Genomic DNA, 27913 nt, shown 5'->3' on the forward strand with positions numbered 1-27913 from the left:
ACACATATAATACCTGATATTTTACTTCATGTCATGGGTCTTCCTGGCTAGAGACTTCAAAGCGGTGAACATGGTGTCAGGTGTTTCGGAATCGTCCAGTTGAGCCTTTGCGCAGAAGAAAGGCGGGACCAAGTCCATGGGATCGGTGATGACTAGTACCCAGTTAAAAGTGCTGGAAAAGGACGACAGACGGTTGTTCGGTGATATGGTTACAATTATTCCTCAAATTGCTTCTCCAGAACATTCGCTATGGCATGCCAAGTCATTACCTGACAGTGGTCCATCCACTTGTTGGTGTGTAGCCAGTAAAGGTCATTGGGATGCAGCCAACCTCAGTGAAGACACTCATATAGGAACCTGAATTATGACGGAATAGAAGAAGTATTTAAAAACAAGTATTTCATGCATTGCCACACTACCTTTGAAAATATTTGTCATCTCCAAATAAACCTATGATATCTTATGGATTATAAAAGTCGAATACAGTGGTGGGCCGTCAGGGCCTGCAAGGCCTTCTGTGCTGGCCTAAAATATCTGAATCACAGACGAATGTGAATTATATTTTGTCCATGGAGTTTTATTAAATACAGTAAAGTCTCGTTATATCGATATTCTCAGGAGTCGGAAAAAATACCGATATAACCGGATTATCGATATATCCGATCCTGCGGCATGTAAATTTTCTCCTTGCGTTCATAGAAATAGTATCGTAATAAGCAGTACAATCGATATAACGAGACTTTACTGTACTTCCAAATTGTAGTTCAGCTTCCTTTCACCGCTTTTCCCCTATTGTGCTACTTCCAGATGCATGTTTTCGTATTTAAACGTTTAACCAAACACATTTCAACCACCAGGGTCTGAAATGTCCCTGAGCGGCTTCGCAATCAGTTCTGCAGGCCCTGGAGCATAAAAATCAATGTTGATTATACTGTTACTTTCACCAATCAGAGCTCAAGTTGGCGACCCAAGGCCTGCTGGAAGGCGCTGGAAACGTCAGAGTTTTCGTAAGCTATGATTGGCTAGTCACTTAAAAAATGTGACTGTTCCTGACTAACCTGGAAAGAAAATGGTCATTTTACACTTTCAAAACTGAGTACACCTGACTCTTGATAAGCACCACCCACCCTCAACTAACCCAAACACATTTTCACTGCCCAAAAAGTGTTGCAATGTTTATTTATTACTTTTTTTGTTATTATCGGCACTACGCTGAAAAACTTGATCACCAAGACAAAAGGATAATACACCGTCATCTCATTGCAACAAGGCTGAAGTCTTGTGCATGACACAAATAAACAGCTCTTTGCAGGCAAGCACTTTTCATTTTTAAACAGCAAAATGGTGAATCAGAAATATGCAGTTAAGATAAACTTCAATGTGGCATTATGCACACCATATTTTTCTACTACGCATAATACTGATTTTTTTTTTAAGTTGGATCCTCGTGTTTGCCGCTTGCATCAGATAAGCGAGGATTATTGTCCCTCGTAGTTTTCATTATAAATTAATTAAAACCACCACCATAAATTGAGGAAATTTACACCCCAGTCCCCAAAAATATATATTAAAATCCAGTAGTTAAGGAATAAAGCAAAACATTTTTAAATAAACAGTACAAATATTAACATCACCTTTGTTTTGATGCCACTTTAGCAGTTATGAAATGTAGACCTGATGTACTGTAAGTCTATGAATACCAACACCAGCAAATTCATATCATTTCAGTTCATTTTTTTAAACTGTGGGTACTTTGAGTGTAGACTGACAAATAAGCTCAACATGGGAGTGTACAGTGTGACATCGATCTGGTACCGGGTGAGCATCATTGGTGGGTAAAGCGGCGGGGCAATTATGTACAATGAAAATGAACATTGTGTGACAAAAAAAAGGCGGCTTGGTTGGAACGCTGGCTGCAACTCAGTCACCCAACCCGCTTGGATCACTCCATGTCATCAAGTTCCATGATACATTCATCCCTCATTGCTTCTCTAACAACTACCAAAAGCAAGCTGCCATTGTGCATTCGTCTTAAAAATAAATTACATTAAAACAACTGTAACTTGGTGCTGCTTTCTTACTTCCTGAAATGAACCGTTTTAAAACAATTTCAAGTACCTTTCCCCTCTTTGACTTTCCAGGATCTATTTTCATCTGTCGTCTCCCTTATTGATGCAACTTGAAATGTCATGTTGACAACATTAGCATTCATCCTTCCCAGACTTCCACCTTACAGTATTCTGCTACTATTTCAATATTCAGACACACTCAGACTCACACACCCACAGTGCATATTGATGCCCCTGAAGCATGCATTGTAGTGTCTTTTTGGCCATTTGATAGCCAAACGCCACTGCATTCTGTGTGAGGGAAAGTCAACATGGATTAAGTGGGTCTCTTTGTTAATCCATCTTGGAAAAATCTGCTTAGTAGGTTCTTGTGGGACAGATAGAGAAAGCCACTTGTTTTTGGGATCATAGTGGCAAACAGAGAGAAAAGAAACAATATGATGTGGAGAATATTGTCTTAGTTTTGTTGTTTTTAGAGGGCCATTAATGATCCACTTCACAATTTTCCACTGTGGCTTGCTGTCAGCAATCAGAGACTTCAGAGGCGTCACTGGCGAGTTTCCGTCGTCGCCTCACCGATTTCTCCTCATCCTGCACAGTAAAAACAATGTTTCTATGGAACACAGAGACTGACAACAGACAACTGCGCCAACAGTTGTTTGCTTATTTCTGTGATTTGGATGATCACACTTTTGTTTACTGACAAATTTTACAGTAATACCTTGGCTCACGAACTTAATTGGTTCCCAGAAAGTGTGTGTAAGGTGAAAAGTGTGTATTCCAAACATTAATTTCCCATAGGAAAGCATTAAAATGAGAATAATCCGTTCACAGGTCCCCATAAAACATAATTTTCAACTACATAAGACTTAAAACTACACACAATATACCTTATCTTATGTATAATAAATGTGCTATGGTATTGTAATTAAAGAAATAATCTGTACAGTATAATAAAGTAGTATTATTTACCTTTGTGATGGTCGTTGATGGCTTGATGGAATGGAGTGGCCGGTTTCATCAGCATTAAACACGGGATATGGAATGGATAGCTTCTTTGCATAAAGTGTCTCAAGGAGCTCTGGGTTGTACATCTTGGAAGTTGTGATATTGCAACAGCAACAGATGCAGGCAGACATACTAGAAACTTCATTAATAGCTGGTTCCCTTGCTTGTCTTTTCTCTGCAGTCTAATCCTTTGAACTATCAATAAAGTTGAAACGAGTCCAAATTTCACTGTTTTCTATCCATGTTCTCATCTTTTCACTTTTTTTTTTACTTGTGTTTTTTTTGTTACAAGCTCTGTCGTCTGCCTTTCCTGTTCATGTGCAGCTCAGTGTTTCTGTAACACCCCTCACTGCTGCGTATGTCCCCTCCCTCCTCTATCATGGGTCTTGACCAATCACGGACGGCTTTAACCGAAGACTGGGGGCGGGGAATAGAGGGAAAAAAAGCCGGCTGCCATTTCAGGAGCTCCAAGAACCGGCTAATTCGCGAACGACAAATCAGTTCTTGTGGCGCTCCGTGTGTTTCCCAAAAAAAAATAGTACGTATGCCAAGATTATATTCTTGCAAATTTAACGTTCGTAAAGCGAAAAGTTTGTTAGCTAAAGCGTTCGTAAGCCGAGGTATCACTTTATATTGAACTATGAGAAATTCCAATAATGTACAGCAGCATTACCTAGGAGTCAAAGACCATTCACTATGTGTCACGTCCTACAACTCAACTTTTTAAACCGGGACACGACAGTTTTACTCACAGTATGGAAGATTCCATTTGGTCCCCACTCTCCGGGGGACTGGTCCTCTGGGTCTTCCAACTCTTCTTCCTCCTCCGGTCCTTCTTCCTCTCTCACAGTGTCCATCCCGTCCTCCTCATACTCAGTCAGACAGTCTGACTCCTCCGCTGAAGGGAAAGATTTAGAAGAGATATGAGGGCGATAAATTATATAGTGGTCGAACCTACCTGCATCCATTAAATGTCAGGGACGTATTCTGCTATAGTGCAATAAATTATGTTGGGTCTTAGTAGTAAGTAAGCCCTTGTTTATGATACCAGTTTTGAAAAAAAGAGAGATCTTGAAGGTAAACCGTGCTTTTTAAAATACAAAAGAAAAAAAACAGTGCAGATAATAAAAATGCAATAAAATGAATACTTCACCGTCAGCAGAAACATAGTTTTGGACGGGCTCGATCCTGGAGACAATCTCGGCAAGGTCTGTGAAGTCGGCTCCTTGACACGTGCATGACTGGAAGACACATTTTTTATTCATTTGTGGGTAAATATAGCAGCAATTTAAAAAAAAGGCTTTACTCTGATCTGATCGGCTGGATTGAATCGGGCAGATATGGGCATTTTATGCCAGATCTGTGATTTATATAGGTGACAATTTGCAGATCAATCAATAATGTCATTAATTGGAGCCACACAATAACACATTACATGAAAAAAAATCTTGTTGAAAAGATATTCACCGATTGTGGAAGTTATTAGGCTTTTGGGCCAGCACTCTATTTATAGAATTGTTGGTTTAATGGTTGAACATTTGTTTGACTCCCTAAATAATTTAACAATCAAGTGGGATTTGTTAGAGTGGTAACTCTCACATCAACTCTTTTGCTGTCGTTGTAGTCAGCAGATCGATGGTCCCTTAGCATGTTTTCAATGATGTCACCACGGGCCCAGCCAGTAAACACCAGCTTACCATGCTGGAAACCCACATCCTGAAAAAGCACCATGAATCAGAAGATGTTTGATAGAGAAATGCTTTGGTTAAAATGTCTATTAGCGGAGAATCATGTATGAGCACAGATAATTTCGATATATATATGAGGAAACGGTACTCAACGTAACCAAAACATACAGTGCCTTGTGAAGGTATCAGGCCCCTTTAAATTTTACCCTTTGCCACAAGGATCTGAAACTGAAATCCATAAATCCATTTTCTAATCCGCTTATCCTAATGAGGGTCGAGGATGTGCTGCAGCCTGCCGATCTGTCCAGGCATTTTATTTATTTTTTTGGGTGGGAAGACAACACAATCGTTAAGTGGAACCAAGTTATTCATCTCCCTTTCTCTTAGTGGAGCTAAATGTCTCCATTCCTTCTTTTACGGATTATGAATAATTGGAATAGTGACCTAGATGACTGATGGGGACAGTGCACATCCACTATGATATCCCTGATCCACTGATGAAAAGGACGTTTTGATCCTCTCCTCTTTCATCCAGAACTGGTTCATATCACAAAGAGGGTACAGCAAGTACTGAAAAATGAATGACTCTCTGTGTCTTTGTGTTGTCATATTATTTGTTATTTTTGTTCTTTTCCCAAGATGGTGGCGCGTGAACACGCAGCGGCTCCTCTTTCTCCCTGCAAATTGGGGGTTTCGTGTTTATTATGTTTGTTAAAGTCTTTATAAGTGCCTTGCACGCTGGGACCGAGAGGACAGTAATTTGATATTAGCACATTTGACAATAAAGCTGACTTTGACTATATAGATAGATGGCTATTACTTCCTGTTAGCTACATAGCTAACAGGAATTAACCCAAATAGCTAGAAAGCTAGTCGGTTAGCTAATAGATAGCTAAGTGATAGCTAGCTAAATAGATAACTAGCTAGATAGCCATACAGCTATACAGCTAACGGATAGCCACCCAGATAGCTAACCAGCTAGATAGCTATAGCATTCTTGGTGTTTTTTTTTTTTTGCAGTGACGACAACAAAATATTCTAATCCAAACGTTTTAAAGAGAGTTTGCCCTACTGCCCAAAGACCACTGTGATAGGCATGCATGTGAGCCTTGTGAGGATAGGTGAATTAGAAGATGGATGGTTGTTTAAAGCTTGAAATGTGAGAGAAGTTCAAAAACTTGAAGAGGGTTTCAAAACTTTCCCAAGACTCTGCAATATTTATAAGAGGAGGTCAAAACACGTATCCAAGATGTGTTACTATTTACTTGAAAACAGAGAAAGAGAAACATGTTCTGAAGCAACTCACATAAATCTCGTCAAACTTGCCAAAATCCATGGTCTTGAAACGATCAATGGGAGGTCGAATGTACTCGCAATAAGCACTTTTCTTGACCACCTCTAATTGGCGCACACAAGACACATAGGCAAGCCGTGACTGGATCTCTGCCATGTCTGGCACCTGGATAAACGTAAAAATGACAATTACAACACAATAACTGTAAAGTAGTTCGTCACAATAACATATTATGCATTCATCGTGGTCATCACGGTCACACTTGCCAACTCAGACGCACCTTGACTTTTTCGGCCCAAGGATTGATTCGTTTCCATAGTAACCACCAGCCAGACAAACAGTCGCCATAGTTACATAAGTCTGTCTCATCCTGGCTGCCCACATCAATGGCAATGACGGTTTTGGCGCCCATGTTCCTCGCTATATCCGCTGTGATGTCCGCAACACAAACACCAGAATCGAGCCGCAGATAAAGAGATAAAGACTCCTTCAATACAAGTCACATTCTAAAGTCCCAAAGTAAATCCACTAACACCACCAAAATGATTTCCGGCATAGAATTTAAGGTCAATCGTGGATGAACAGATTTGGAGATTTTGTAAAGTTAATACGCAGAAGTGAGATGGGAAAGGTAAAGAACAAGGCCTCAACATTGTGGTGGTGTGAAGGCCATTGAAAGACAAGTCCACGGCTCTGATCCAGTGTCAAGAAGGCCCATAAACACTATTGAATGATCAGTCATCTCAGGGAGAGTGCAGCCATATAGTTGATCAATATAGAGATGCTGATTTTACAAAACCTGAAGTTGGATCAATTTTTGGGCCCGAATAGAGCCATAATTCACAAGCTTCAGGGACAACTCTCAGCGGAAGACGAGACATGATTCCCAGCGCAGAGCTTTGTGAAATGTGGCTGCTCTTTTTAATCAGGATGACACGGGATCTTGAGAAAGTATTTTCAACTTCTTCACAAATTGGACGTAGGAAACTCAAGAGATCTGAAACATCAAGTTGCAATGGATCTCTTGAAGCAATGATTTGGGGACGGGCCAACTCAACTCATCTTGACTCTGGATGAAATGAGGACAAAGGCCAATTTCAGAACAGAGCAATACAGAGTAATAATTTCCTGTGATTGATACAAGACCAATGTCACAGTTTCCAAAATACAGTACATTGCAAATGAGCGCAGAACATTTTCAACTGTCTTGTTCTGTTCTAAGAAAAGTCACATTTCAACTGAGAGCATATGGTCCTGATGTCAATAAACTAGTGGCAGACAGTCAAAGAAAGACGGGAAATGTTTATTTTCATGCTTAGAATTGTATGACTTCGACTTTGCACAACTAGATTTTATCGTCATGTCTAAAAGTAAAAAGAGATGAGATAACAACTTCAAACTTCCCATACTTTCAAAGTATCTGACACTAGCTGTTGAGGTAGACATCAGGTCCAAAGGAATACTTACAAAGCGCTGCGACGCTTCCAATCGGTTTGTATAAAAGTGCAATGGCCAAGAGCAAAGTATACTCTCCACATCAAATGGGTCTGACAATGATTGTCTTGGCGTATTTTTAAATTGAGGGTGCGTTCGCACCATCCACAGGGTTGTCTGTCAGAAGACACGAACCATCACATCGTTTAGATGTGCAGGATGATGTATTCAAAACGGACCAGCTTGAATCAAAACAGTACCAGCAAGAAAAAAAAAAGACTTGACCTTTCAAGAAACAAAATATTTGAAATACAGTAAAGTCTCGTTATATCGATATCGGATATATCGATAGTCCCGGTTATATCGATATTTTTTCGGACTCCCTTGAATATCGATATAACGAGACTTTACTGTATACTTGACATTCACTTTCAGTAAGCACCGATTGGGCTGAATTGGACCCATTGGAAAGTTGGTTTGTACACTCTGATCTTCGTAGTCTGCCTCGCATAAAAAATAAATACACAAGACACACAATGTCATACTCACCCGTCATGTGCACATTTTTCCACAATAAAGGACCAAACAAGCTTCCCTCAGTCCATTAGAACCAATTCTTCTGGGCCACAGAGTGGGTGGATATTGAGAGAGGGTACCACCTTTACTTGCCTGGCAGATTGTTGATGTAGCCACCATCCATAAGCAAGTTCCCATCTTTGGGGTCGCAGAGAGGTGGCAGGTACCCGGAAAGGGTCATGCTCGCTCGCACATAGCGCCACAGAGAGCCTGGCATACCGAGGACGGAGGTAGGGAGTAGGAAGGAAGGGGATGGGGGTGGGGGTGGGGGGAATTACATCTCAATTTCCGCTAAGTGATTCATGTTAGTCTTGGTTCAGACCACAACCCCAACACCGGGCAGCGATCAGTCACGGATGGTGAGACGATCTCTGCAAAGTTTGGGACTGTAGTTCTGCTTGCCTTTACACTCTGCTGTACACCAAAACAGACCTCATTACCAAGCACACAGACGCATTCTGACCCGTGCGGCTGGTAAGAGGCTAATGGCAGCCATCACAGAGCATCAAGACTGGACCAATCTTCAAACTACGTCTCTCAACATTATCATATTTACTTTTAAAATAGGTAAGCAGCAATAACAATTTAAATGATGCTGTACATGTGCTGCTGCAAAGAAGTCAATAGCCAAAGACACAGTTGACGAGTTTGAAGATTGTGCCGGGGAACAACCAGCCTGCCCAATTCTGCAGAACAGTTCGGTGCCAGCAGGGGGCAGGAGCAGACAGAGAGCTGCATGGGTTGGAAGGTAAGGAGCACAGCAGAGATGCCAGGGTGCAACTGTGCATTAAGCAGTTGTGAATTGGGAAGACATTGAAAGCTATCTAAGCAGGTTCTTCAATTTGCACACAGGTAACACAATGGGCAAGGGCAGAATCCAGAACACTTATTCCCAAATGCTCGAAAGAACAATTTAAATTCAAAGACAGAACGAGAGACCCAGCACATTTATGACAGTACAGTATATTTGTTGAACCAACATGGTCCAAAAGTGGCATACACATGGACGCAAGCAAAGCCAGGGGAGGAGACAGGCTTGCTGGAGGAGCCAATCGCAATGTTCCTTCAGGTGAAGATGAACTGAGAAATGAATTGAAATGAAACGTGCTGAAAAAAAGACCTTCTCATGGGGAAACAAGACAGATACATTTCAGCCTAACACACATGTTTCTGTGGGCATGGGAAGCCCTTTGAGGCCAGAACACCAGGAGAAGTCCGACAAAGCGCAGAACTTGATACAATATCCACATGGAAGGGTCTACATTTGAGGGGAAAGCTTTTTTAGCACACCGATGACTTTATTCTTGTTTATTTTTTTCCTCTCTTGACTTCTTTTTATTTATCTCGGTATCAAGCTGTCTATCCAGCTCGGTATCTGGCTATCTAGCTAGCGACCTAGCTATCTATCTAATTGTTATCTAGCTGGCTATCTATTTGCTATACAGCTAAATAGCTAGCTATCTATTAGCTAGCTAACTGTCTACCTATTTGAGTTACTTCTGGGTTGAGTGAACGCTGAAGTGTGTGGCTCTGCCGCTGCTCACTCACAGAAAAAAAAAACTTACCCTGTGACAGTAAATTGACCTTTACAATTATGAAATGTATTATTATTTAATTTTAATTTAATTTAAAACAGATTCTTATCTGTCTAACAGACAGTGTATTTTCGGTGTTCAAATACCTGACATGTTTCGGCGTCTTCCGCCTTCGTATTATTATTTATTACTATACATTTGGACCCAAACCTCAGAACTCCAAGATGGACCATTAGGCCACTTGTACTGCTTACCTTTACACAACCCTTTTTTTATACACATACAAAGGCTCCACTAGAGTTTTTCAAAGTACACGACAGTGAGGCTCTTATCAGATAAAATAACTTGCATTCATAGGTGAGTATAGTTTTAATTTAAAGCAGATTCTTTACTTACAGACTGTACTATAGGTGTTCAAATACCTGACATGTTTCGGTATTTGTATTTGGTATTTGGACACCGATAATACACTGTCTGTAAGTAAAGAATCTGCTTTAAATTAGATATCAAGTAGACAGGACAAACTTAGTACAACGAGTATAGTTTTACTTGATTGGAATACTGCTGTGCTGATGACCATTTTGTGTTTGGGAATAGAGTTGCTTGTTCTGTAGCCACAAGGGGACACACGCCAGTATCTAATTGTGCCGGTCCCAAGCGTGGATAAATCCAGAGGGTTGTGTCAGGAAGGGCATCCGATGTAAAAGCTTGGCCAAAACAAACATGCGAATCAAACCTCTGAAGATGGAGGACACTGATTTGCTGTGGCGACCCCTGAAGGGAAAAGCCGAAAGGAAAAGAAGAGATTCATAGTACACACATACCTGTAAAAGGCAAGTAAAAATCTCGAGGGGCGTGAGCGCTCAACTAAGACCACATCCCATCTCATAGGGCAAAAAAATCATCCAACCATCAAATTATTTCATCTTCAAGCCAACTAAAGTGAGCAACCAACTCTAATAAAATGATCTTTTCTTTGATCACAAACTGACGCTATCTCCATATGAGTCCATCGCACCCCTAAAGGAAGGTCTGCAGGACACTTTGAAAACTGCTGACGTGTTTTCGTGAAAGCATTCGCAGTATCAGAGACATGAATAAGAAATTTCAAAGCACACGCAGGAGGCCAGAAGCACGCAAACGATCATGCAAATCATGAAATGTAAATTTCTCCAGTGCGAGACTAATAAAGGCAAATCCAATCCAATCCAATACAATCCAATGCAACGCTATGATCCCTTGATGCCCATACCGTCAAGAGAAAATGTATCCAAAGACAAATGTAAATTGAAGAGTGAATTGAAGAGGATGAAATGTCTCATTGGACATTACTTTCTGAAGTTGCCACATCAGTAACCATTGTCTTTCCTTCCAAACCATGGGCCCACAAGTCTTGCTGGTCAGGATGGGGTTAGTAAGGAAAGGGAATGGGGTGGGAAACCATAGCCGAGCTTCTGTTTGTCGACTTTGAGGTTAAGAGACGAGGTTTTGGTGTGCGGGCGTTTTAAGATCTGACCTGGGACATTGTTTACATAGCAACCGTCCACAAGCAAGTGGCCGTCCTTGGGGTCGCAGAGGGGAGGTAAATAGGGGGTGTACGAGGCACTGGCTCTAACGTATCGCCAGACGCAACCTGTCAGGAGATTGAGATGGAGGAGGAACACATCAAACACGGGTTGGACTCATAGCTCCAGGTGGAAAAGAGAAGGAGAGATACAGTGTGAAAGGAGAAAACAGGAAGCATGAATGAAGGAATGGCAATGTGCTGATCAACTATATCATTAAATGTTGTCACTCAATGATCACACAAACGCTGACATTCTGGGCCTATTAAAAGCAATAAAACCCAAATACAGCCTTGGAGTCACTCCACGGTGTATTATGTAATACAGTAGGTGGAATTGAATGCCAAGTTGATTTTGAGTGTTTATAATGAATAATATTAGCACTGTTAGACAACAAGCAAGGAAATGAAGAAAGTGAGTATGGTAGTGTAAGACATAGAAAACAGAAGGACAAGCAACAAGGGGAAAGGAAGATGAAGCCCAACCGGTCAATAAACATCACTGGGCCCTCCAATGCAATCTTTAAACTGTAATGGTAAGTGGAAACTCCCAGCAATGGAGACTCCCAGCGCCAATCCCATCCTCCCCAAAATAAAATAGAAACCTACAACTAGATGTCTAGATCAGTATTGCTGGGTTAGTCACACATTAGTATAACTAGAGAAAGCCAGGAATTAAGTTGAATGGGTGAAGGAAACATGGTGAGATGCCATTTTAGAGCTTAGGATGGAGTGTTCTGGATCCTACATGTTGACATGGACATAGGACAACTACAAAGCATTAAGGGGGCGTAATAGGTTAGCTCAGCTCTGAAGATGAGCTGCTCTGTGATGTCTCTAAGGAGTGACTTTGAAAATGCTATTTAAAAACAATGACAAAATTGAAACGTAGCTGATGAAATCAAAATGGAAAACAAAGTAAGCAATTAAAAAAAAGAACCAAGCTGAAATAAAAATGGCAGAAACTGATTAAGCAAATGGGAACAGTGAGACAGAGAGTGAAAGGCTTCGGCTGTTAATACGCATGCCACGATGCAAACATCGATATAATCAGAGTATATTGAGTCAGAGTACTGTGCCCTGTAAACCCCTCATATCCAGATCGCTTTACATAGTAAAGCATAATTCTACAAGGCGCACCTGCGTAGCTATCTGGCTGGCTATCTAGTTAAATATCTATTAGCTGTCTGGTTAGCTGGCTAGCTATTAAGCTAGCTAGCTATATGGCTGTCTGGCTATCTTCTTACACTGTGACTGTAAAGTGACCTTGAGTTTTGAAAGGCGCTCGCTTATAAATGAAATGTATTATTATTATTACCGGTATTAAAACACCCATTAATTCTTTTAAAGAATATAAAAACAATCAAAACAACACAGTAGTCATCTTCTATAGACCACTGGATTCATGGGGTGAAGAGGGCAGTGCACTGCAGTAACTAACCACTCTTAGTGAAGATGCATTTTCGCAAATGCAATTAAATGTAAATTGTTAAGAAGAAAAAGTATCTGATGCCCTAAACTGTATCAAATTTGAAAGCAAAACACAAAGGCTAAGAAGTTTGGGTATTCTCTTTGAATCAGCTGTCACTTACCATCTTGGTGAACACGCATGGCAGATGCTGTGATATCTGTAGTGACGTTGAAATATGGCAGCCACAAGTCCTGAGGATACAAATGGTGCAATGATCATCGAGGCCATTATTTTGCTACTGTAACATGACTGTATTTTACGTGCTGCACACTGAAAATCACCTCAGCTTGCTTGTCTTGAAAAACTTTGTAGATGCTCGTATTGAATGCAGATCCAGAAAACATGGAGGTGATGGGATAGGTCAGGTCCAGGACAGTTTTAAATACTGAGTTCATGGCCTATTAAAATAACAAAAGACATGGATACCATATTCAACAACGATGATCAGACTTGGCTTACAAACAGCACATGTCACATATAATCATAGAACACCGTAATATGCAAGTACCCTTTTCTGCCCTTTTTAACAATTTTAAAAATCTACATTCAAAACAATGGACGGAAAAAAAGTCCAAGGATCTTGTAAATGTTGCTGAGGTATGTAATCTTAAAGGACAACCGACGTCAGTTTTTTGTTTCTTAACTGACATCAGAAAAACGTTTTATAGCATCAAAAATACCCAAAACAAGCCGTATGACATTTTTAGTCAAATGCAAAACACCAATAAAAATGACTTAAAGTGTCTAAAAAGTATTTCAATTTGAAATCGGAAATGGTCAGTTTCAGAAGGTCCCGCCTCCGCCAAGACGTCTTGCCTTGCTCGAGAATCAAAACAATGGCTTCAGATTCGGAGAATATGCTGTCTTGTTACTCGTCCAATTATGAATATGATTCAAATAGTTCTGAAGAGGAAAGCATACATGTTTGCAATCGATTAAATAATTTATTCCATGTCATTTTGAGGTATCTGGGGGCGGGAAAAGTGGCACAAAAAGAGGCAGAAGAGGGTGACAAAGCTCCATGTAAGGAATTAATCAGCCTGTGGAAACGGGATAATTAATTCCTTACAGGATCTTTGTCGCCCTCTTCTGCCTCTTTTTTAGTGCTACACAAAGTTTTCAGATCAGCCAAGTACAGCGAAATGCATTGACGTGATGAAAGGACTGCTACAATGTGTCCTTTTTTCGGTCAGGGGCGTTCCTTCAGTGACGTAACGTACGGATTCGTCACCAACTCAAAAACAAGACTTCCGGAATATTCAGCGTGAGTCTTAAAACGTAAAACATAGCTACATGCGGTGGAATCTTTGTAAAAGACGCTCAGTAGAAGTCATTTGAAGCCATTTTACAAATTATGGACACAACTTGTCCGGAGACGTCAGTTGTCCTTTAAAGAAAAAAGAAAACGCAAACACATTTAAAATAAAATTGAGACACAATCTGGCAAGACAGAAATTACAATAGATAAGAAATGAAAACGCATCACAGCCGGTTACAATTTTGGAATAATACTGCATGAAGAGTAGCATACCTTTGACCACTCTCTCGCTCTCTGCTTGGTTCTGACGGCACTCCTCTCTTCAGCGTACAGCGCACCAATGAACGATCCAATAGACGTTCCACCAACAATGTCAATGGGAATCCCCGCTTCCTCCATAGCTTTAATTACACCCACGTGAGAACAACCTCTACAGAGGATCACCACATGGACATCAAGATGCTGCAAACGTATAGGGTTCATGATGCACATCGCATCTCGCTGGCTCACCTTGCTCCGCCACCTCCAAGCACAAGAGCTATACTGTTTCCGGTCAGCTCTCGGGCCAGCCGAGAGAAATCACTGTGTCGATCTGCTGTTTTCTCAAAAACCTTTTCGTAAACTTCTCTCTGCCAAACACATAAAATGCATGTGATAACATTTCAGTACCACTAACTTCAGGAATAGAAACTACAGTATGTGACATATACTGTAGGAGGCCTAGTTAGGGTTGGTTTTGTACCAATTTGCCAGGGCTGCGTCTGGAAAAGACCCTGCGAGGACACTTCAGGTGAAGATGACCCGAGCACCAGCTGCGCATGTTTAGCCACTCGACTGTCCTGGAAGGACCTGGACTATCTTCTCTGTGGAGAAGGATCAGCTGTTTCAATGCACGGACTGCTGTGTTTTCTAGCATCTGCTCCAACTGGGGGCAAAATACAAGAAGAAGCATTTGTATGGGTAATAATCAAATGAACAAGGAGTTGCCTTGTTACAAATCAAGCTCTTCAAGTGACTCAAACCTCTCCAAGTGTAGGTTCCTGGTCTCCCAGCCCAACAATAAGGATGCAATCTGCTTGACGAATGCAACGCTGAGTCCATGGGGTCATGCTGTTATCAGTCTGGTACAAGACAATTCGATTGATGTCCTCCTGCTGGGCCAGCCAACCAGAGAGGCGGTACTCATGGATGCTGAGGGATAGGAATAAACAATTTTACTCTACTGTAACCACATAAATGAAATGGGGGAAAGTACTGTAAGCCCAAGAAGACTCATTGGTTTGTATATTACAATTAATAGAGCACAAATAGTTCATTCGAGGATGAGGCCGAATAAGATATAAATGAGAAGATGCTAACCTGTCCAAGGCAGATGCTCCTAGTCGCTCTCTGATGATGTCACTGGTCAACAGCAAAGTTGGCCCTTTATGGTTACAAAAGTAACATGATGAAACAGGAACATCCAAATAATCATTGAGTAGGAATTGCATCAAACAAAAATCATGGAGACTTACCAATGGCACTGAGGGCGTGGCTGAGCTCCAGGTTGAATGCATTGATTGGCACTTCATCACATACGGGTAGCACAGCAACAGTAGAAAGATTGCTGGCAGGGTTGGTTACATCAGCACTTGTGCTCATGCTGGGCAGACTCAGGGCTGAGCCTGAAAAGTGAGCCAGGGGGAAAATGTCAAATGTTTAAAAAAAAAAAAGTCTCAAGTTACTCATTGTCAAAAATGGGAAATGTACACCAAATCTCCAGTCACACTTCATAATCCTCATTGTGAGCATTTCACCTGAGAATGGACCTCGACCCTGTTGGAGGTTCCCCAGAATTTTCTGGCCCAATAAATGGATCAGCCTCGTCACCACCTGAACACAGAGTGAGCCTCTCGGAATCACAAGATTACAACCAAAGACTCATTTTGCAATACAAAAAAAACCTAATATATATATATATATATATATATATATATATATATATACACACACACACACACACACTCACACACACACACATTAGTGGACACCCGGGCAGACAACTCTGAAAAGTTGCCTGCCCAATTTTTCACAATTTGAAACACAATAAGACGACTAATAGCAAAAAAAATACAACACACATAGTTGCGAAGTATAAAGCATTTTCTAAAATTAAGGAAGTACCTACCACAAATGCTGCCTTGCTTAATTTATGGTAAACATCCCTTGCTGAAAATTTTGCTTCAGTTGTCGTTTATCGTCATGATGCACAATGCAATATTTTCATTGTGTTGTTTGCTCAAAGCTACGTGGACTCGATCCTCTTTCTAACCGGCTATCAAAACTGGCTAGCTGCCGGTGCCGAGTATGCAAATTGACAAACGAACGTTCGTTTGCAATTTGCAAACTCGGCACCGGCAGCCAGTCAGAAGCCTGTTTCAGAAGCCTGACTGAAAAGTGTACTTGAGAATTTGGAAAGCCAGTTAGAAAGAGGTGTCCATATATATATATATATATATATATATATATATATATATATATATATATATATATATATATATATATATATATATATATATTTTTTTTTTACCTGAGGGTATCTTCTTTTGATGTTGTTGAGTGTTCCCTCAGGCAGCTTCACCAGTTCAGTATCCCTTACGGCATGCACCGTCGTTGCTCGTGGCTGTCTGGTTAATGCCTCCACCTATTGATATTAAATTATGCTTAATTCATGGTTAGAAATAAGTGAATATACATGATTATGAAGACATTACAAAACACACACAACTAACTATTGCCGGTTGACTTCACCAGAGGAGAAGAAGGGGGTGAAGAGGACTAAAGCTCCTTCAATGAAAAGGTCTCTTCCATAATCACATGAAAAATGTCTGATTCTAGTGTTTATTATTTTACAGTGTTTGTTTTCGAGTTTGTTGTTTGATTTTCACATACCAACTCAAGGAAATGTGTCTTTTTCAAAAAAGACAAACTCCCTCACTCACGCAATGACTTGCAAATGTTCTCATTTGTGTATCTAGTAAAAATGTAGACGACAACAGAACTATAGCCTGCCTGGTTAGAAACCACAAGATGAAGAGCATCGATACTTAAGCTCATTTATGGCGAATACTTCGGATACCAAATTCCAAAATAGATTCATTGGTTTGTCCATGGTAAGACCGTTTCTAATTATATTAAAAAATTGAGGTCATTTGGCAATGACAGCTTTGGTCATAACCTTTATTGTTAAAAAAGAGACTTGAGGTTCCATCGCACCTTGATCCAGCACCTTGCTATTCCCAATCCAAAAGTTCACTGAAAGGAAACTCACCACTCCAATCAGGTCTCCTCTTCCGTATTCACCCACAAGTTCTTTCTTGCCATTTGCCTTGCGGATGACTGAACGCAAACGTCCATTGAGAACAATATAAGTGCAGTCCGACTGATCATCCTGTCTGTATGTGTATAGACACAAAACAGTACATGAAATATATTCTAGTTACTGACATTTATGCTATTGAATAAACCATGATAGTAATGCATGTAAATCAGTAAAAGATGGACGACTGCACCTGTAGAGAGCTCTACCTGCTTCCACAGCCATCCAGTCAATAGCAAAGTCCATCTGTCTGACAAATGGTGACATCCGGATGGCCACAGTGTGAGCTGCACTCAACACCACGCTGGGCTGCTCCCTCATAATCCTGAACAACGCAATTGCATCATGAAGGGTTTAAATTACTATTCGGTTAAAGATTTGAATAATGCCTTCCAAGACTGTATGTGAATTGTTACAGTCATAACTGCACATTAGCTCTCCCTTGTTCGGACTCCATCGGGTAGTCTATTTTCAGCAGACCGATTTGTTTGCTTGCTGTCAAATGTTGTATGCTCAAAAATACTCACTCATAGAAATCAGATTTGGATATCTTGAGGTAAGTACAGTCTCGTATGGCCTTGATTGTAAAAATAAGAGGCTCTCCGGTAAGCACAGCAAGCTGTCCCACCATCTCCCCTGGGTGAGTAACAAACAGGCAGACGGCTTCCTGCTTATTTATCATCCGCTGATAGACGTGCAGGCAACCGGACAGAACAAAGTGCAGACTCACATCCTTGTAGTGTAACGAGAAGAATGGGAAAAGAAAGCAAGATCATATGGTTTGGTTTCCCGGTGCTTGTCATTATTTTATTGACTATATTGCTTTTTAAACTCAAGAGACAATGCTGTTTTTGCATTGTGATACTAACCTGATCTCCCTGTCTGGCCAAGACAGCTCCAGCTTTTGCATGATGTAAAGTAACTTTCCCGTTCAACAGAGAGGGGTCCTGGGATAATGAAGATTTATTAAAAAAAAAAAAAAAAAATCAAGACACAAATAAGTAAAAAAGACCAATAAACATTCAAAAGCAACACCGTCAGACTTATTGAGGAATCAATAGATTTGATTCCATCAAAGTTTATGCTTACTAAGTAAATTACTCAGACGGGTGTGTATTTTTGGATGAATCCAAGATTAGAGTGGAGTTTGCATGTTCTCCCCGGGCCAGCGTGAGTTTTCACCGGTTCCTCCCACATTCCAAAAACATGCATGGCAGGCTGATTGAACACTCAAAAACTGTCCCTAGGTGTGAGTGAATGGTTGTTTGTCTCTGTATACATTGCGATTGGCTGGCAACCAATTCAGGGTGTCCCTCGGCTAATGCCCGAGGACCGCTAGGATAGGCTCCAGCAACCCGGTGACCCTAATGAAGAATAAGCGGCACAGAAGATGGATGGATGAATGGATGGATGGAGGTATGGAGGTATGGATGCATGAATGCATGGATGCATGGATGGATGGATGCATGGATGGATGCATGCATGGATGCATGGATGAACTTCTCGACAAACATTGTTGTCTGAGAGTGTGTGTCCCCTTTTTCACCACATAACAGTGGACTGGACAATACCTCCACAGGGGGCCTGCTGAATGACCTCCTTTCAGCATTTTAATCTGGAAGCAGATGCTTCAGGGTCATTCATGTCAATCTGTGATTTATTTCTTAATTCATTGCCTTCCAGTCAGCTTCTCAAATTGAACTTTCAAAAGCACATTTCAAAAATGGTGTTGACCCATACTCAATTCCACTTATCCTTGGTTTGTTGTTTGTAAATATCTTTGTTATTGTACAAGACTGATTTTCACTCTGTGGAGAGCACTTTGAGTGCAGCATTGATTGTTTTAATTCAAGTGCTTGATAAACATTTCATTTGAGTTGAGATGAGATGAGTAAACTGTGGATGTTAAAAGAAGGGAAACTTCAAAAATGCTATGATTTTGAATAATTTCCCTTCATCTCAGGAATGCATAACTGTTTCCACTTTCAAAGGGGATACCCGAATTTAGCAAATACATACCTCAATCTTCATGAGCTTAAGGACCTCTTTCTGCGCTTCCTCAAACAGCATTGAACTGGATCGACAGGTTACTGTTGTGAACATATTATCCATCCCTGTCTCTTCCTCTGGATACAAGTAAATCCCCGAAGGAACCTCATCCACTGTCACTTTCCTCTCCCGCTGGTCCTGGGAAACAGACTGTCATGATGCGAACAATGTTTAATAAGCCTGACAAGCGCAAAGGACACTAACTTGGGATGGTGACTTTGATCTAAAATGCAGTTTCACAGTAAGTACGTAGCCAGTTAAGTTTATGATGTAGAATAAACATCAACAGCGTATGTAGGACTGTTTAAACAGTATGAAGTTCTGCACTGACCCGGGAAAAGATGGGTGGTGTGGTGCCATCTTCTGCAGACATAGAGATCCGTCCTCGTTCATATGCCATGTCAAAGTCCGATCTCAAACCTTTCTGTAAACCTGCACTGACAAAAGTACACATGAAATATTTCAGTTCTTTTTTAAAGGCTCTCCGCACAGCACAATTCCACTTTGGCGTATTCTATATGAAAGGGACAGCAAAATAAAAAAATAAAAAAAAAATATTTGTCGTCTGATGCACCCCTCTAGAAATCAATTTTAGTGCATCTCGGACACTACACCTAATAGGGCATTTTTTATTCCAATGCCTGACTTCATCGTGTTCCGATTAACGAGCCCAGATTCCATGCAATGTCAGAGACAAGGTGAGTTTGACTTCAGTACATATGCGTTTTGTGACCTTTTGTTTCGGTGGTGTGCCATGAGGTCTGACTAAGCATATGTGTCCTGCGACTAACTGGCGACCAGTTCAGGGTATAGTGAGCCAATGGCCTGAGGTCAGCACCCTCCAACGGCCTATTCAGGATAAGCAGTGTTGAGAATGGATGAACGGATGTGCCTCGGCTCAATACAGGTTGGGAAACACTGCTGTAGAGAATGGATGGATCAATAAATGAAAGAAAAACACCTCACCAGCAATATCCACGGGCATAGAGATGGTCCGACTAAGAGTAGCTCCATCCTTGGCTTGATCTCCTATTATATAGATTAATAAAGTAAATAGGCCACCAATATTAAATGTAAAAGAAAAAAAAAGGTTACATCCATAAATATGGAATTCATTTTCTCCCTATCACATATTGGTATTTGATGTTCTTTGAAATGCATTTCAAAGCCTTTACTTTCATTTCCTTACCGGCTAATTCCCCTTTTATGACAGCTTCGCGTTGCTCCTCTGGAACTGTCAGGCTGCCAAAGCGCTTGCCGTGGCGGATGGGACTGGTGCGGGTCGGGTGAGGAGATGGAGGTGGCTGACGTGAGGGATGCAATTCCTGTCATATCGTGCGTATGTGAGACAAACGGTGCAAGGTAGATGGAGATAGACAGCGGAGTTAGCAAGGAAGTAATGGATAATAATGAAACAATGTGTACAGTGCGCATGAGTAGGGCAGGGCATTTAATCAAAATATAGTCTTTTTGATTTTTTTTTTTTTTTTTTTTTTGCAATATTGAATATTTTTAAATTGCAATTAGTATCTCAAATGGCATGGTGTTTATTTTAAGTTGTTGACGTTGTCAAAGTACCCTGTATGCACCATGTTTGTTGCATGAGAGGCATGTCAAGTGTAAACCAATATGTATATTAAATACATTTGCTTTGCTTAAAATACTTTGTTTTAAAAATAATAATAAATCACCAATGGTCATGCTAAAATAAATGCAAAATCCCATGCAAATGCTCATGTGAATTTTCATCAACTTCCGGGAGTAATATTCATTAAAAAAATTAATATTCATATACAAATGCAGTAGGAACACAATACATACATGCATCTAATATAACAATACTTAAAGACAAATACGTATTATGAGGGAGGGCATTTTGTAAGAATAGAGAGTTCAAGAATAAAGTGTCCAATGAAAGGGCAGGAGTCTATATGACTGTAGTTTTGAGTGTCTTGAGTTTTGTAGTTAAATAAATACGAAGTTTTGAAATCAATGAATAATTCATCTTATTCCATGGTAAACTGAATATGTCATAACAATCACTGATTATTACTTTTCCCATCATCACCCTGACCCTCCTGCGTGTGTGCTCTGAACTCACATGGCTGAATAGTTCATTTGTCAGGCCCAGGTAGTTGTGAAGGGCTAAGACTGTAACTCTCTGGAGACGAACCATGATAATCTGAAAGTTGGAGGCTTGAAAAATGAGTTCATCCAAAACACACCAGGAGTACAAATTCATCTGTTGAAAGGTATACTGTAAATTTAGAACGATTAAAATAAAGCATAGAAAACATAGGCAATCAGCTATTGCAAATACTGCATAAGGAATGCAAACCTGCATCTAGAAAACAAGCCTCACCTGTACTACTCGCACTAGGCTTTCGGGGTACTTCTCAAATATGGACAGGAAGGCCTCTACTGGTAAACGGAGAACAGTGGAGACCTCAGCAGCCCGTGCAGACACTGTTCTGTAAGGCTTCTGGTGGCCCTGGACAGAAATCAAATCAAATCAATAAATAAATATGCTGTACATACCGTATGAAGAGTTTGAATATAATACATTCCAAATCAATAAATCATAGGATTAATTTATGTCATTACAATATCAATATGAGTGCATGTTTATAATTTGGATGGAATTTAAATCCGTATGAAGCTAATCTACCTGTTTTATGGTGCTACATTCATGGTTTTATATGTTTGTATTTATGCACACGCATGACAGATATGAAACATACAGTGATGACATCCAGAATGCTAAGGAGGCTGTGAACACTGTCTCCGGGGAACACCTCCTTCACCACATTTTCTTTGCCATCCTGAAAGAAAAGAATAAACAACAGCCCAATGTACTTTCAAAATACAGTGAGACCTCAACTTACGAACTTAATTGGTTCACAGACAGAGTGTGTAAGGCGAAAACTGTGTATCTCAAAAAAATAATTCCCATAGGAAACCATTAAAATGGGAATAATCCGTTCGCTGGTTTCCATAAAATATACTTTTCAACTAAATAAGCCTTAAAACTACACACAACATACCGTATTCTATGTATAATAAATGTGCTATTGTATTGTAATGAAAAAATACACTGCATTGTATCATAAAGTCACTTGGCGTTGGAGGTCGAAGGTCAAAGGGAATTGCTGTTTGGAAAGAGAGGCGCATTACATCTTCTTCTTCTTTTCCTTTCGGCTTTTCCCTTCAAGGGGTCGCCACAGCGAATCAGTAACCTCCATCTTCAGAGGTATGATATGACGACTGTAATTAAAGAAATAAACTGTGCTGTAAAATAAAGTTTTATTTACCTTTTTGATGGTCGTTGATGGCTTATGGAAGGAGAGTCACCTTCCATAAGGACTGTTGGTAACTTAACCTCTGGTGCTGTTCGGTCGTGTGCTTCCGCCGAAGATCACTCCGCCAGCCGTGGTGGGTGTGTATTATGAAAATAGTGCTTATTATAAGGTTTAATTTTCATAAATTTGACGTTTGTAAGACAAAAAGTTTGTAAGTTGAGGTGTTTGTAAGTTGAGGTCTCACTGTATATGTTGACATCTGAACTGAAAGGTAAGCAGACAACCCTGCGCCATAACCCGCTACCTCTCCGTGTTACGTTAATTCCAACACATTATTGCTGCATAGACATAACGCCGTGCCCTGACAGAAGAGTGTGAAAAACTAGTTGTGCAGCAGTAGACACAACGACACAACGTCTGAAAAAGTACATACCATTCCAGTAAGGCACAATTCTAATTTTCCGTCTTGAACCACATAGATGCTGCTGTCTGGCTGGCCTGGCCTGAAAACATATTCCCCTTGTTGGAACTGTACAAACACCATGTGCTTGCAGAGTTCTAGAAAGAGGGGCTTCTCAAAGTGGCCAAGCACACTGCGATGAAAAGGCGAACAATGAGACTTGACTTTAGGAGGCATTTTATTTCAAATCAGACGTGCAATTATGCGCAACTTACCGGACATTTTTAAGCATATAGAGCACCTCCGATGGAAGATGAGAGTTGGCCACGTCAAATTCTGTCAGATCTGCCTCCAGTACGGAGGGAGGTGGCTCCTTGGCCTGCAGTGTAGGCACTTGCTTCTTAAATCGCAGGATCCTGCAAATGGAGGGAGCTCGGAGTGAGAAACCAGAGGAGCACTGTTCTGGTTCATGACACTCAAACTTTTTGTACTTTTTGGCAATGTTGAGCATCTTCTGCTTCTTTTTGAGGCGTGGTCGAGAAGAGGACGATGTACCCACCAGTGAGGAGGTAGACTGGGAGACCTTTTGAGAAATAACAGTGATATGAGAGGGAATGACAGGACGGATTCCCGAGACTTTGAATTCCAGTAAGCGAAGCTTACTTTACGCATGATCTTTCGCCCGTAGAACATGACTTTGTCTCTCTTACGAAAGCGGTACTTGGGAACCTCCTGTGCTTCTAGGTCTGTCCAAAACAAGAAAATCTCTTAAGAATAGAAACACAAAGGAGTTATAACTTTATGCGACTTCTGTATTTTGAATGCGCAAGCAAGAAAAGCATCAAAAGCAACCGCTGACTTCTTAGGTGGATCCGCCGCAGGATGAAGAAGATGAGGATGGCAATGAGGACTATGGCAATGACCGCACCGATCACAATCCCCATCATCTGAAGCAAAAAATAAATACATAAATAAATAATTCATTTCATTTGTAAGCGCCTTTCAAAAGTCTCAGTTACTTTACAGTCACTGAATCAGTTTTTCTGTGGGTGAGCAGCGGCAGCCACATGCGCCAGGGTTCACTCAACCCGGAATAACTCAAATAAATAAAAAGCTAGCTAGCTAGCTATTAGACAGCTAATAGATAGCCAGCTAGCTAGCGAGACAGCTAATAGATAGCCAGTTAACCAGCTAACTAAATACAATTTTAAAAATGTAGGGAAAAAAGCAAATGTTATGTCATCAGCCCTAGTTAATAAAAAGAGCTACTAGAACCTCACAACACTAACCATGCTGGTCCGGAGTTCCTCCTCCACAAAGGATGTGATGTCATCAAATGTGCCCTATTATAAACAGAGGGGTGCCATGTTAAATAGGTTCCTGTACCATCTCAAACTTTACCTTATGGACTCACTCTTTCATGCATCTCCCAAAACGTTTCGAAAAACCGACACATTTCTGCTCCGAATGAAGCGCTATTACAGTATATCATAGCTTTCCGTTCAAAGAGGAATACCGGCTCACACGCTCACAACAGACAAACAACGATCAAGCTAACGTGCCTGTTTGGGTGGAAGCTGAAGGCCAACCATCAGCAAAAATAATCAGGTAAAAAGAAAGAGCACTAAAAGGAAATGATGTACAGTTTGATGGTCTCCTGCCTGTAACATCAAAAGTGACTAATCTTATTTTGAAAAGAGGAAGCAGGGGTTTCTGCAGCATTCCAGTCAATGAGACTAAGTGCCTGTGTTAAGGAGATCTTAATAAAAGTGTGACGGGGAAGATTATGCAACAAATGACAAAGTCGGACTCTTTGGATACTGAGTAGGCAGCAATCCAAAGTATGTCAGGTATGTGCATTTCTTAATATAATTATTTTCACGAACAAAGCAACAACAAAACATTTGCGGAGTCACTGCATGACAAACCAACCTGTGTAGGATCTGTTTGGACCTCTGGTTCTGAGGTACTCTGTCCCATTGTAACTCTGTTTCTTCATAAGGGTGATCCATAAAAGGCCACTGGAACAAAATCATGCAAACGATTATTTTTGCAGAATGATTAAAATGCAAAGCTTGTATAAAGTGTGATGCCCAACCATGTCTTTGCTTATCAAAGTCCCTCCTTTCTGTTGTGACCAATGCAAGAACATCTACCATATAAACAATGGAAGGGCCAAGTGAGAGAATAAGCAAAAAAAAATACACGTATTTGCGAGCCAGTCCTTGGATTTAAGTGCCTGTGAGATTGCCATAACAAAAACACTAATCAAGCCCCTGCAATGACAGCAAGTGAACTAGAGGAGTCAAAGGATCGCATTTGGCAGTAGCTTGAACTAGAGGACAGTGAGCTCGGCTCAACACATTATAAACTCAACATATAATAAACCCATCCAGATGGGAGCTCCCCTTCCCACCACTGTGAGGGATGATTTTCTTACTCCAAAATAAAATGTACTTAAGCTAAAGTAATGAAGGAATCAAAAGGGTTAAAAATAGCTCATGTGAAAAAAACCAGCAAGATATGTTTTAAACCCTGGACTGGATACTCGATTTGGTTTGAAATCAGTTTGTGCAACACAATAAGGACATTTAGTGGATTTTTATGAGAACAGCCAATAGCCTCTGTCAGTGTCGTTTCCTCTCAAAAATGGCATACTGAAGTGTAGTATCAATTTCATTCAGATACTGAACTAAACCTGCCTGTACTTAGTACTTGCAAGTATTCAACACGAACCAACACCCTAAATTGGCATCAGCTGCAAGACAGGCATGATGCGCTTCGTGCTGAATCTCAATCATTAGCGGATGGTTGAATGTCACTGAGCTGCTGTGTACAGAGCAAATTGAATTACTAAAATGCTGGAGGGGATGTCATGTTGCATGAAGTAATAAGCAGTGACAAAATAACGCAGCAGACAGGATGTTTCTGCAATACAGCGAGAGAGGCTTCATCTGTCAGCCATTATCACTCAAAGAAGCTCTAAAGGTGGTAGAGTGCTTGCACTTAAACGTACCTACTGTACCTGTGTCTGATAAGAGTTGTGCCATCTAGACAAAAACGTTTTTGGGGGAAGCGACCATCCAAACCCAAAAGTACTCATTCGGCTGTGCATTATGTTTGCTTGTGAGTTTCAAATGTCTCGCTTGCCATTGTCACACTGTACACACAACATTCACACTGGTAAATATGTGATTTAAAATGTGTACATCTGGCTTTACATGCCCATCTCTTTAGTAAAGACTGTGTTTTCCCCCGACAAAGAGCCAGTCTCTTGCCTCCAAGCAGTGCCTCCCTCCACAAATGCCAACATCCTTTGTTCTCTTTGAAACAAAGCTTGTGTTGACAGTGACACTACAGTACGGAAAAGATGCAAACATAAACATGTCTATGTAACGTGATGCACATTCATTGGGGTTTGTAATGTTTTACTACCAAGCAGATTTGAGTGATTTAACCAACAAGAATATGCACTGGATATGTGACCGTTTGTACTTCTAAGAACCGAACACAGCATGCCAGTGCACGTAAAAACATGCAGACTTCTTGATCTTGTGTTGTGATCAAATGGCAGGAAACGAACATTAAAATACGTGTACAGCATTCGTGTAATTGATCACTGGATCACTCCAGTAGCCAAAATAGTTGAACCCCATGAGGTGTTGCATTACTGACCTTCTTATCAAAAACAGTAATGGCAACAATATGCAATATTGATGAAACGTTTAGCCCCTTTAAATTACCAGCGTCAGGTCGTTGCTCCATCTCCCCGATAACCTACGGGTGACTGTAGCATAATGTTTAATTGTGTAAAGTGTAATAGGGGAAACGCTGTTTTGTTTAACTTTTAGTGTTTCTCTTGTAAGATCGGTGCGTTTGAAAAATGAAACCCTGGCGAGCACTTTGTAAGCATTCGGGACAGAGGGCACCTGGTAGCCTGTCCCATTAGTGTCGTCATCCCCTGCTCGTTAACATTCGTCGCCAAAACATAAGCTAGCGGTCGATCTGCTACGGATAGGCGGTCCACTCTCGGCATTACGCTTGATAGACAACAAATGAAAATACTAAATTATCTAATACTGTAATTCTTCTGGGTAGCAGTATGACCTTCCGTTCTCACAGACATGATTACTATTCAGATAAACAACACCGTTATCACACTGGGACGGCGAAGTGCACTTTGCACCACTCCTCTGCAACACTCCCTCGATCAATGTTAAAACCCAGATACATAAAATTTGTACATATTCACACACGAATTAAGCCCTTGAAACAACATTTAGTATAGGAGATGTATTTACCTGAACTGGTAGGGTCCAGATTTTTCATCAATGACTCAAATAACCGAACAGATCTCATATTTGATTCACTCCTACTTTACGCTTCCGCAAGACTCTAAACCAACCAACAGACGAGACGCCGTAGAAATTGACCAATCACACTGCGTGAACTGTACGAAGCATATAACCTATACGGATGTAAATACATGTATGTCCTTGGCGTCCAATAGGCATTGGGACATACATATTCGGTCGCTTAGTTATTGGGCGATAAAAAGATTACAATGAGCATGTCCGACTGCACACATATTTGTTTTCAAAGACTGTACGAGTACGTGTAGTGCAACAAAAAAGCAGCGAGTTGGTTACTTTTGGTACAGTGGATGGCCGCTAAACGGAAGGGACCGTCGTAGAGCTTAAATACGCATGTAATTGGCATCCTCCCCCGATAAACGCATTGGGAGAAAATGTTTTTTTTAATAATTATTTTTATGAAAACGGGGATAGTTGGCCAATTCGCGTTTTCCACGAAAATGTTATCTCTCAAGACAGTAAAAGTAAATACAGTACTGTAAATGGGCAGCGAACTCAGAGTACGGGCGGTTGACTCCACCCACAACCCTCTGTATT

General features: G+C 40.7%; 1 protein-coding gene across 7 annotated transcripts; it reads right to left on the reverse strand.

Moving 5' to 3' along the window:
• Positions 1-34: 34 nt before the first annotated feature.
• pnpla6 (patatin-like phospholipase domain containing 6) lies at positions 35-27428 on the reverse strand. Of its 7 annotated transcripts, none has more exons than XR_016116188.1 (37): positions 27305-27426; positions 24936-25024; positions 24293-24346; positions 23863-23950; positions 23667-23749; positions 23495-23586; positions 23279-23419; positions 23037-23196; positions 22046-22126; positions 21667-21795; positions 21406-21486; positions 20494-20629; positions 20271-20333; positions 19636-19736; positions 19275-19454; positions 18125-18202; positions 17783-17988; positions 17449-17580; positions 17208-17331; positions 16467-16580; positions 15694-15769; positions 15412-15561; positions 15257-15320; positions 14920-15088; positions 14640-14822; positions 14408-14526; positions 14171-14327; positions 12921-13037; positions 12761-12830; positions 11121-11237; positions 6340-6488; positions 6072-6224; positions 4677-4793; positions 4231-4318; positions 3830-3975; positions 270-357; positions 35-172 (listed from the first exon to the last, which is right to left on the reverse strand). XR_016116188.1 is itself a non-coding variant. In XM_089005833.1 (37 exons), the coding sequence occupies exons 2-37, from the start codon at positions 24981-24983 to the stop codon at positions 2592-2594; spliced, it is 4152 nt and encodes a 1383-aa protein (XP_088861959.1). In that variant the 5' UTR covers positions 24984-25024; positions 27305-27426; the 3' UTR covers positions 1168-2591. The 7 variants fall into 7 exon arrangements, 4 of the variants coding, with proteins under 4 accessions (XP_088861959.1, XP_088861955.1, XP_088861957.1 ...); XM_089005833.1 differs by lacking the exons at positions 35-172; positions 270-357 and adding exons at positions 1168-2660; positions 8163-8279; XM_089005829.1 differs by lacking the exons at positions 35-172; positions 270-357 and adding an exon at positions 1168-2660.
• Between the last annotated feature and the right edge of the window lie 485 nt (positions 27429-27913).

This window comes from Hippocampus bargibanti, linkage group LG10 (assembly GCF_051943395.1).
Source record: "Hippocampus bargibanti isolate YZ-2025 linkage group LG10, ASM5194339v1, whole genome shotgun sequence".
Lineage (NCBI taxonomy): Eukaryota > Metazoa > Chordata > Actinopteri > Syngnathiformes > Syngnathidae > Hippocampus > Hippocampus bargibanti.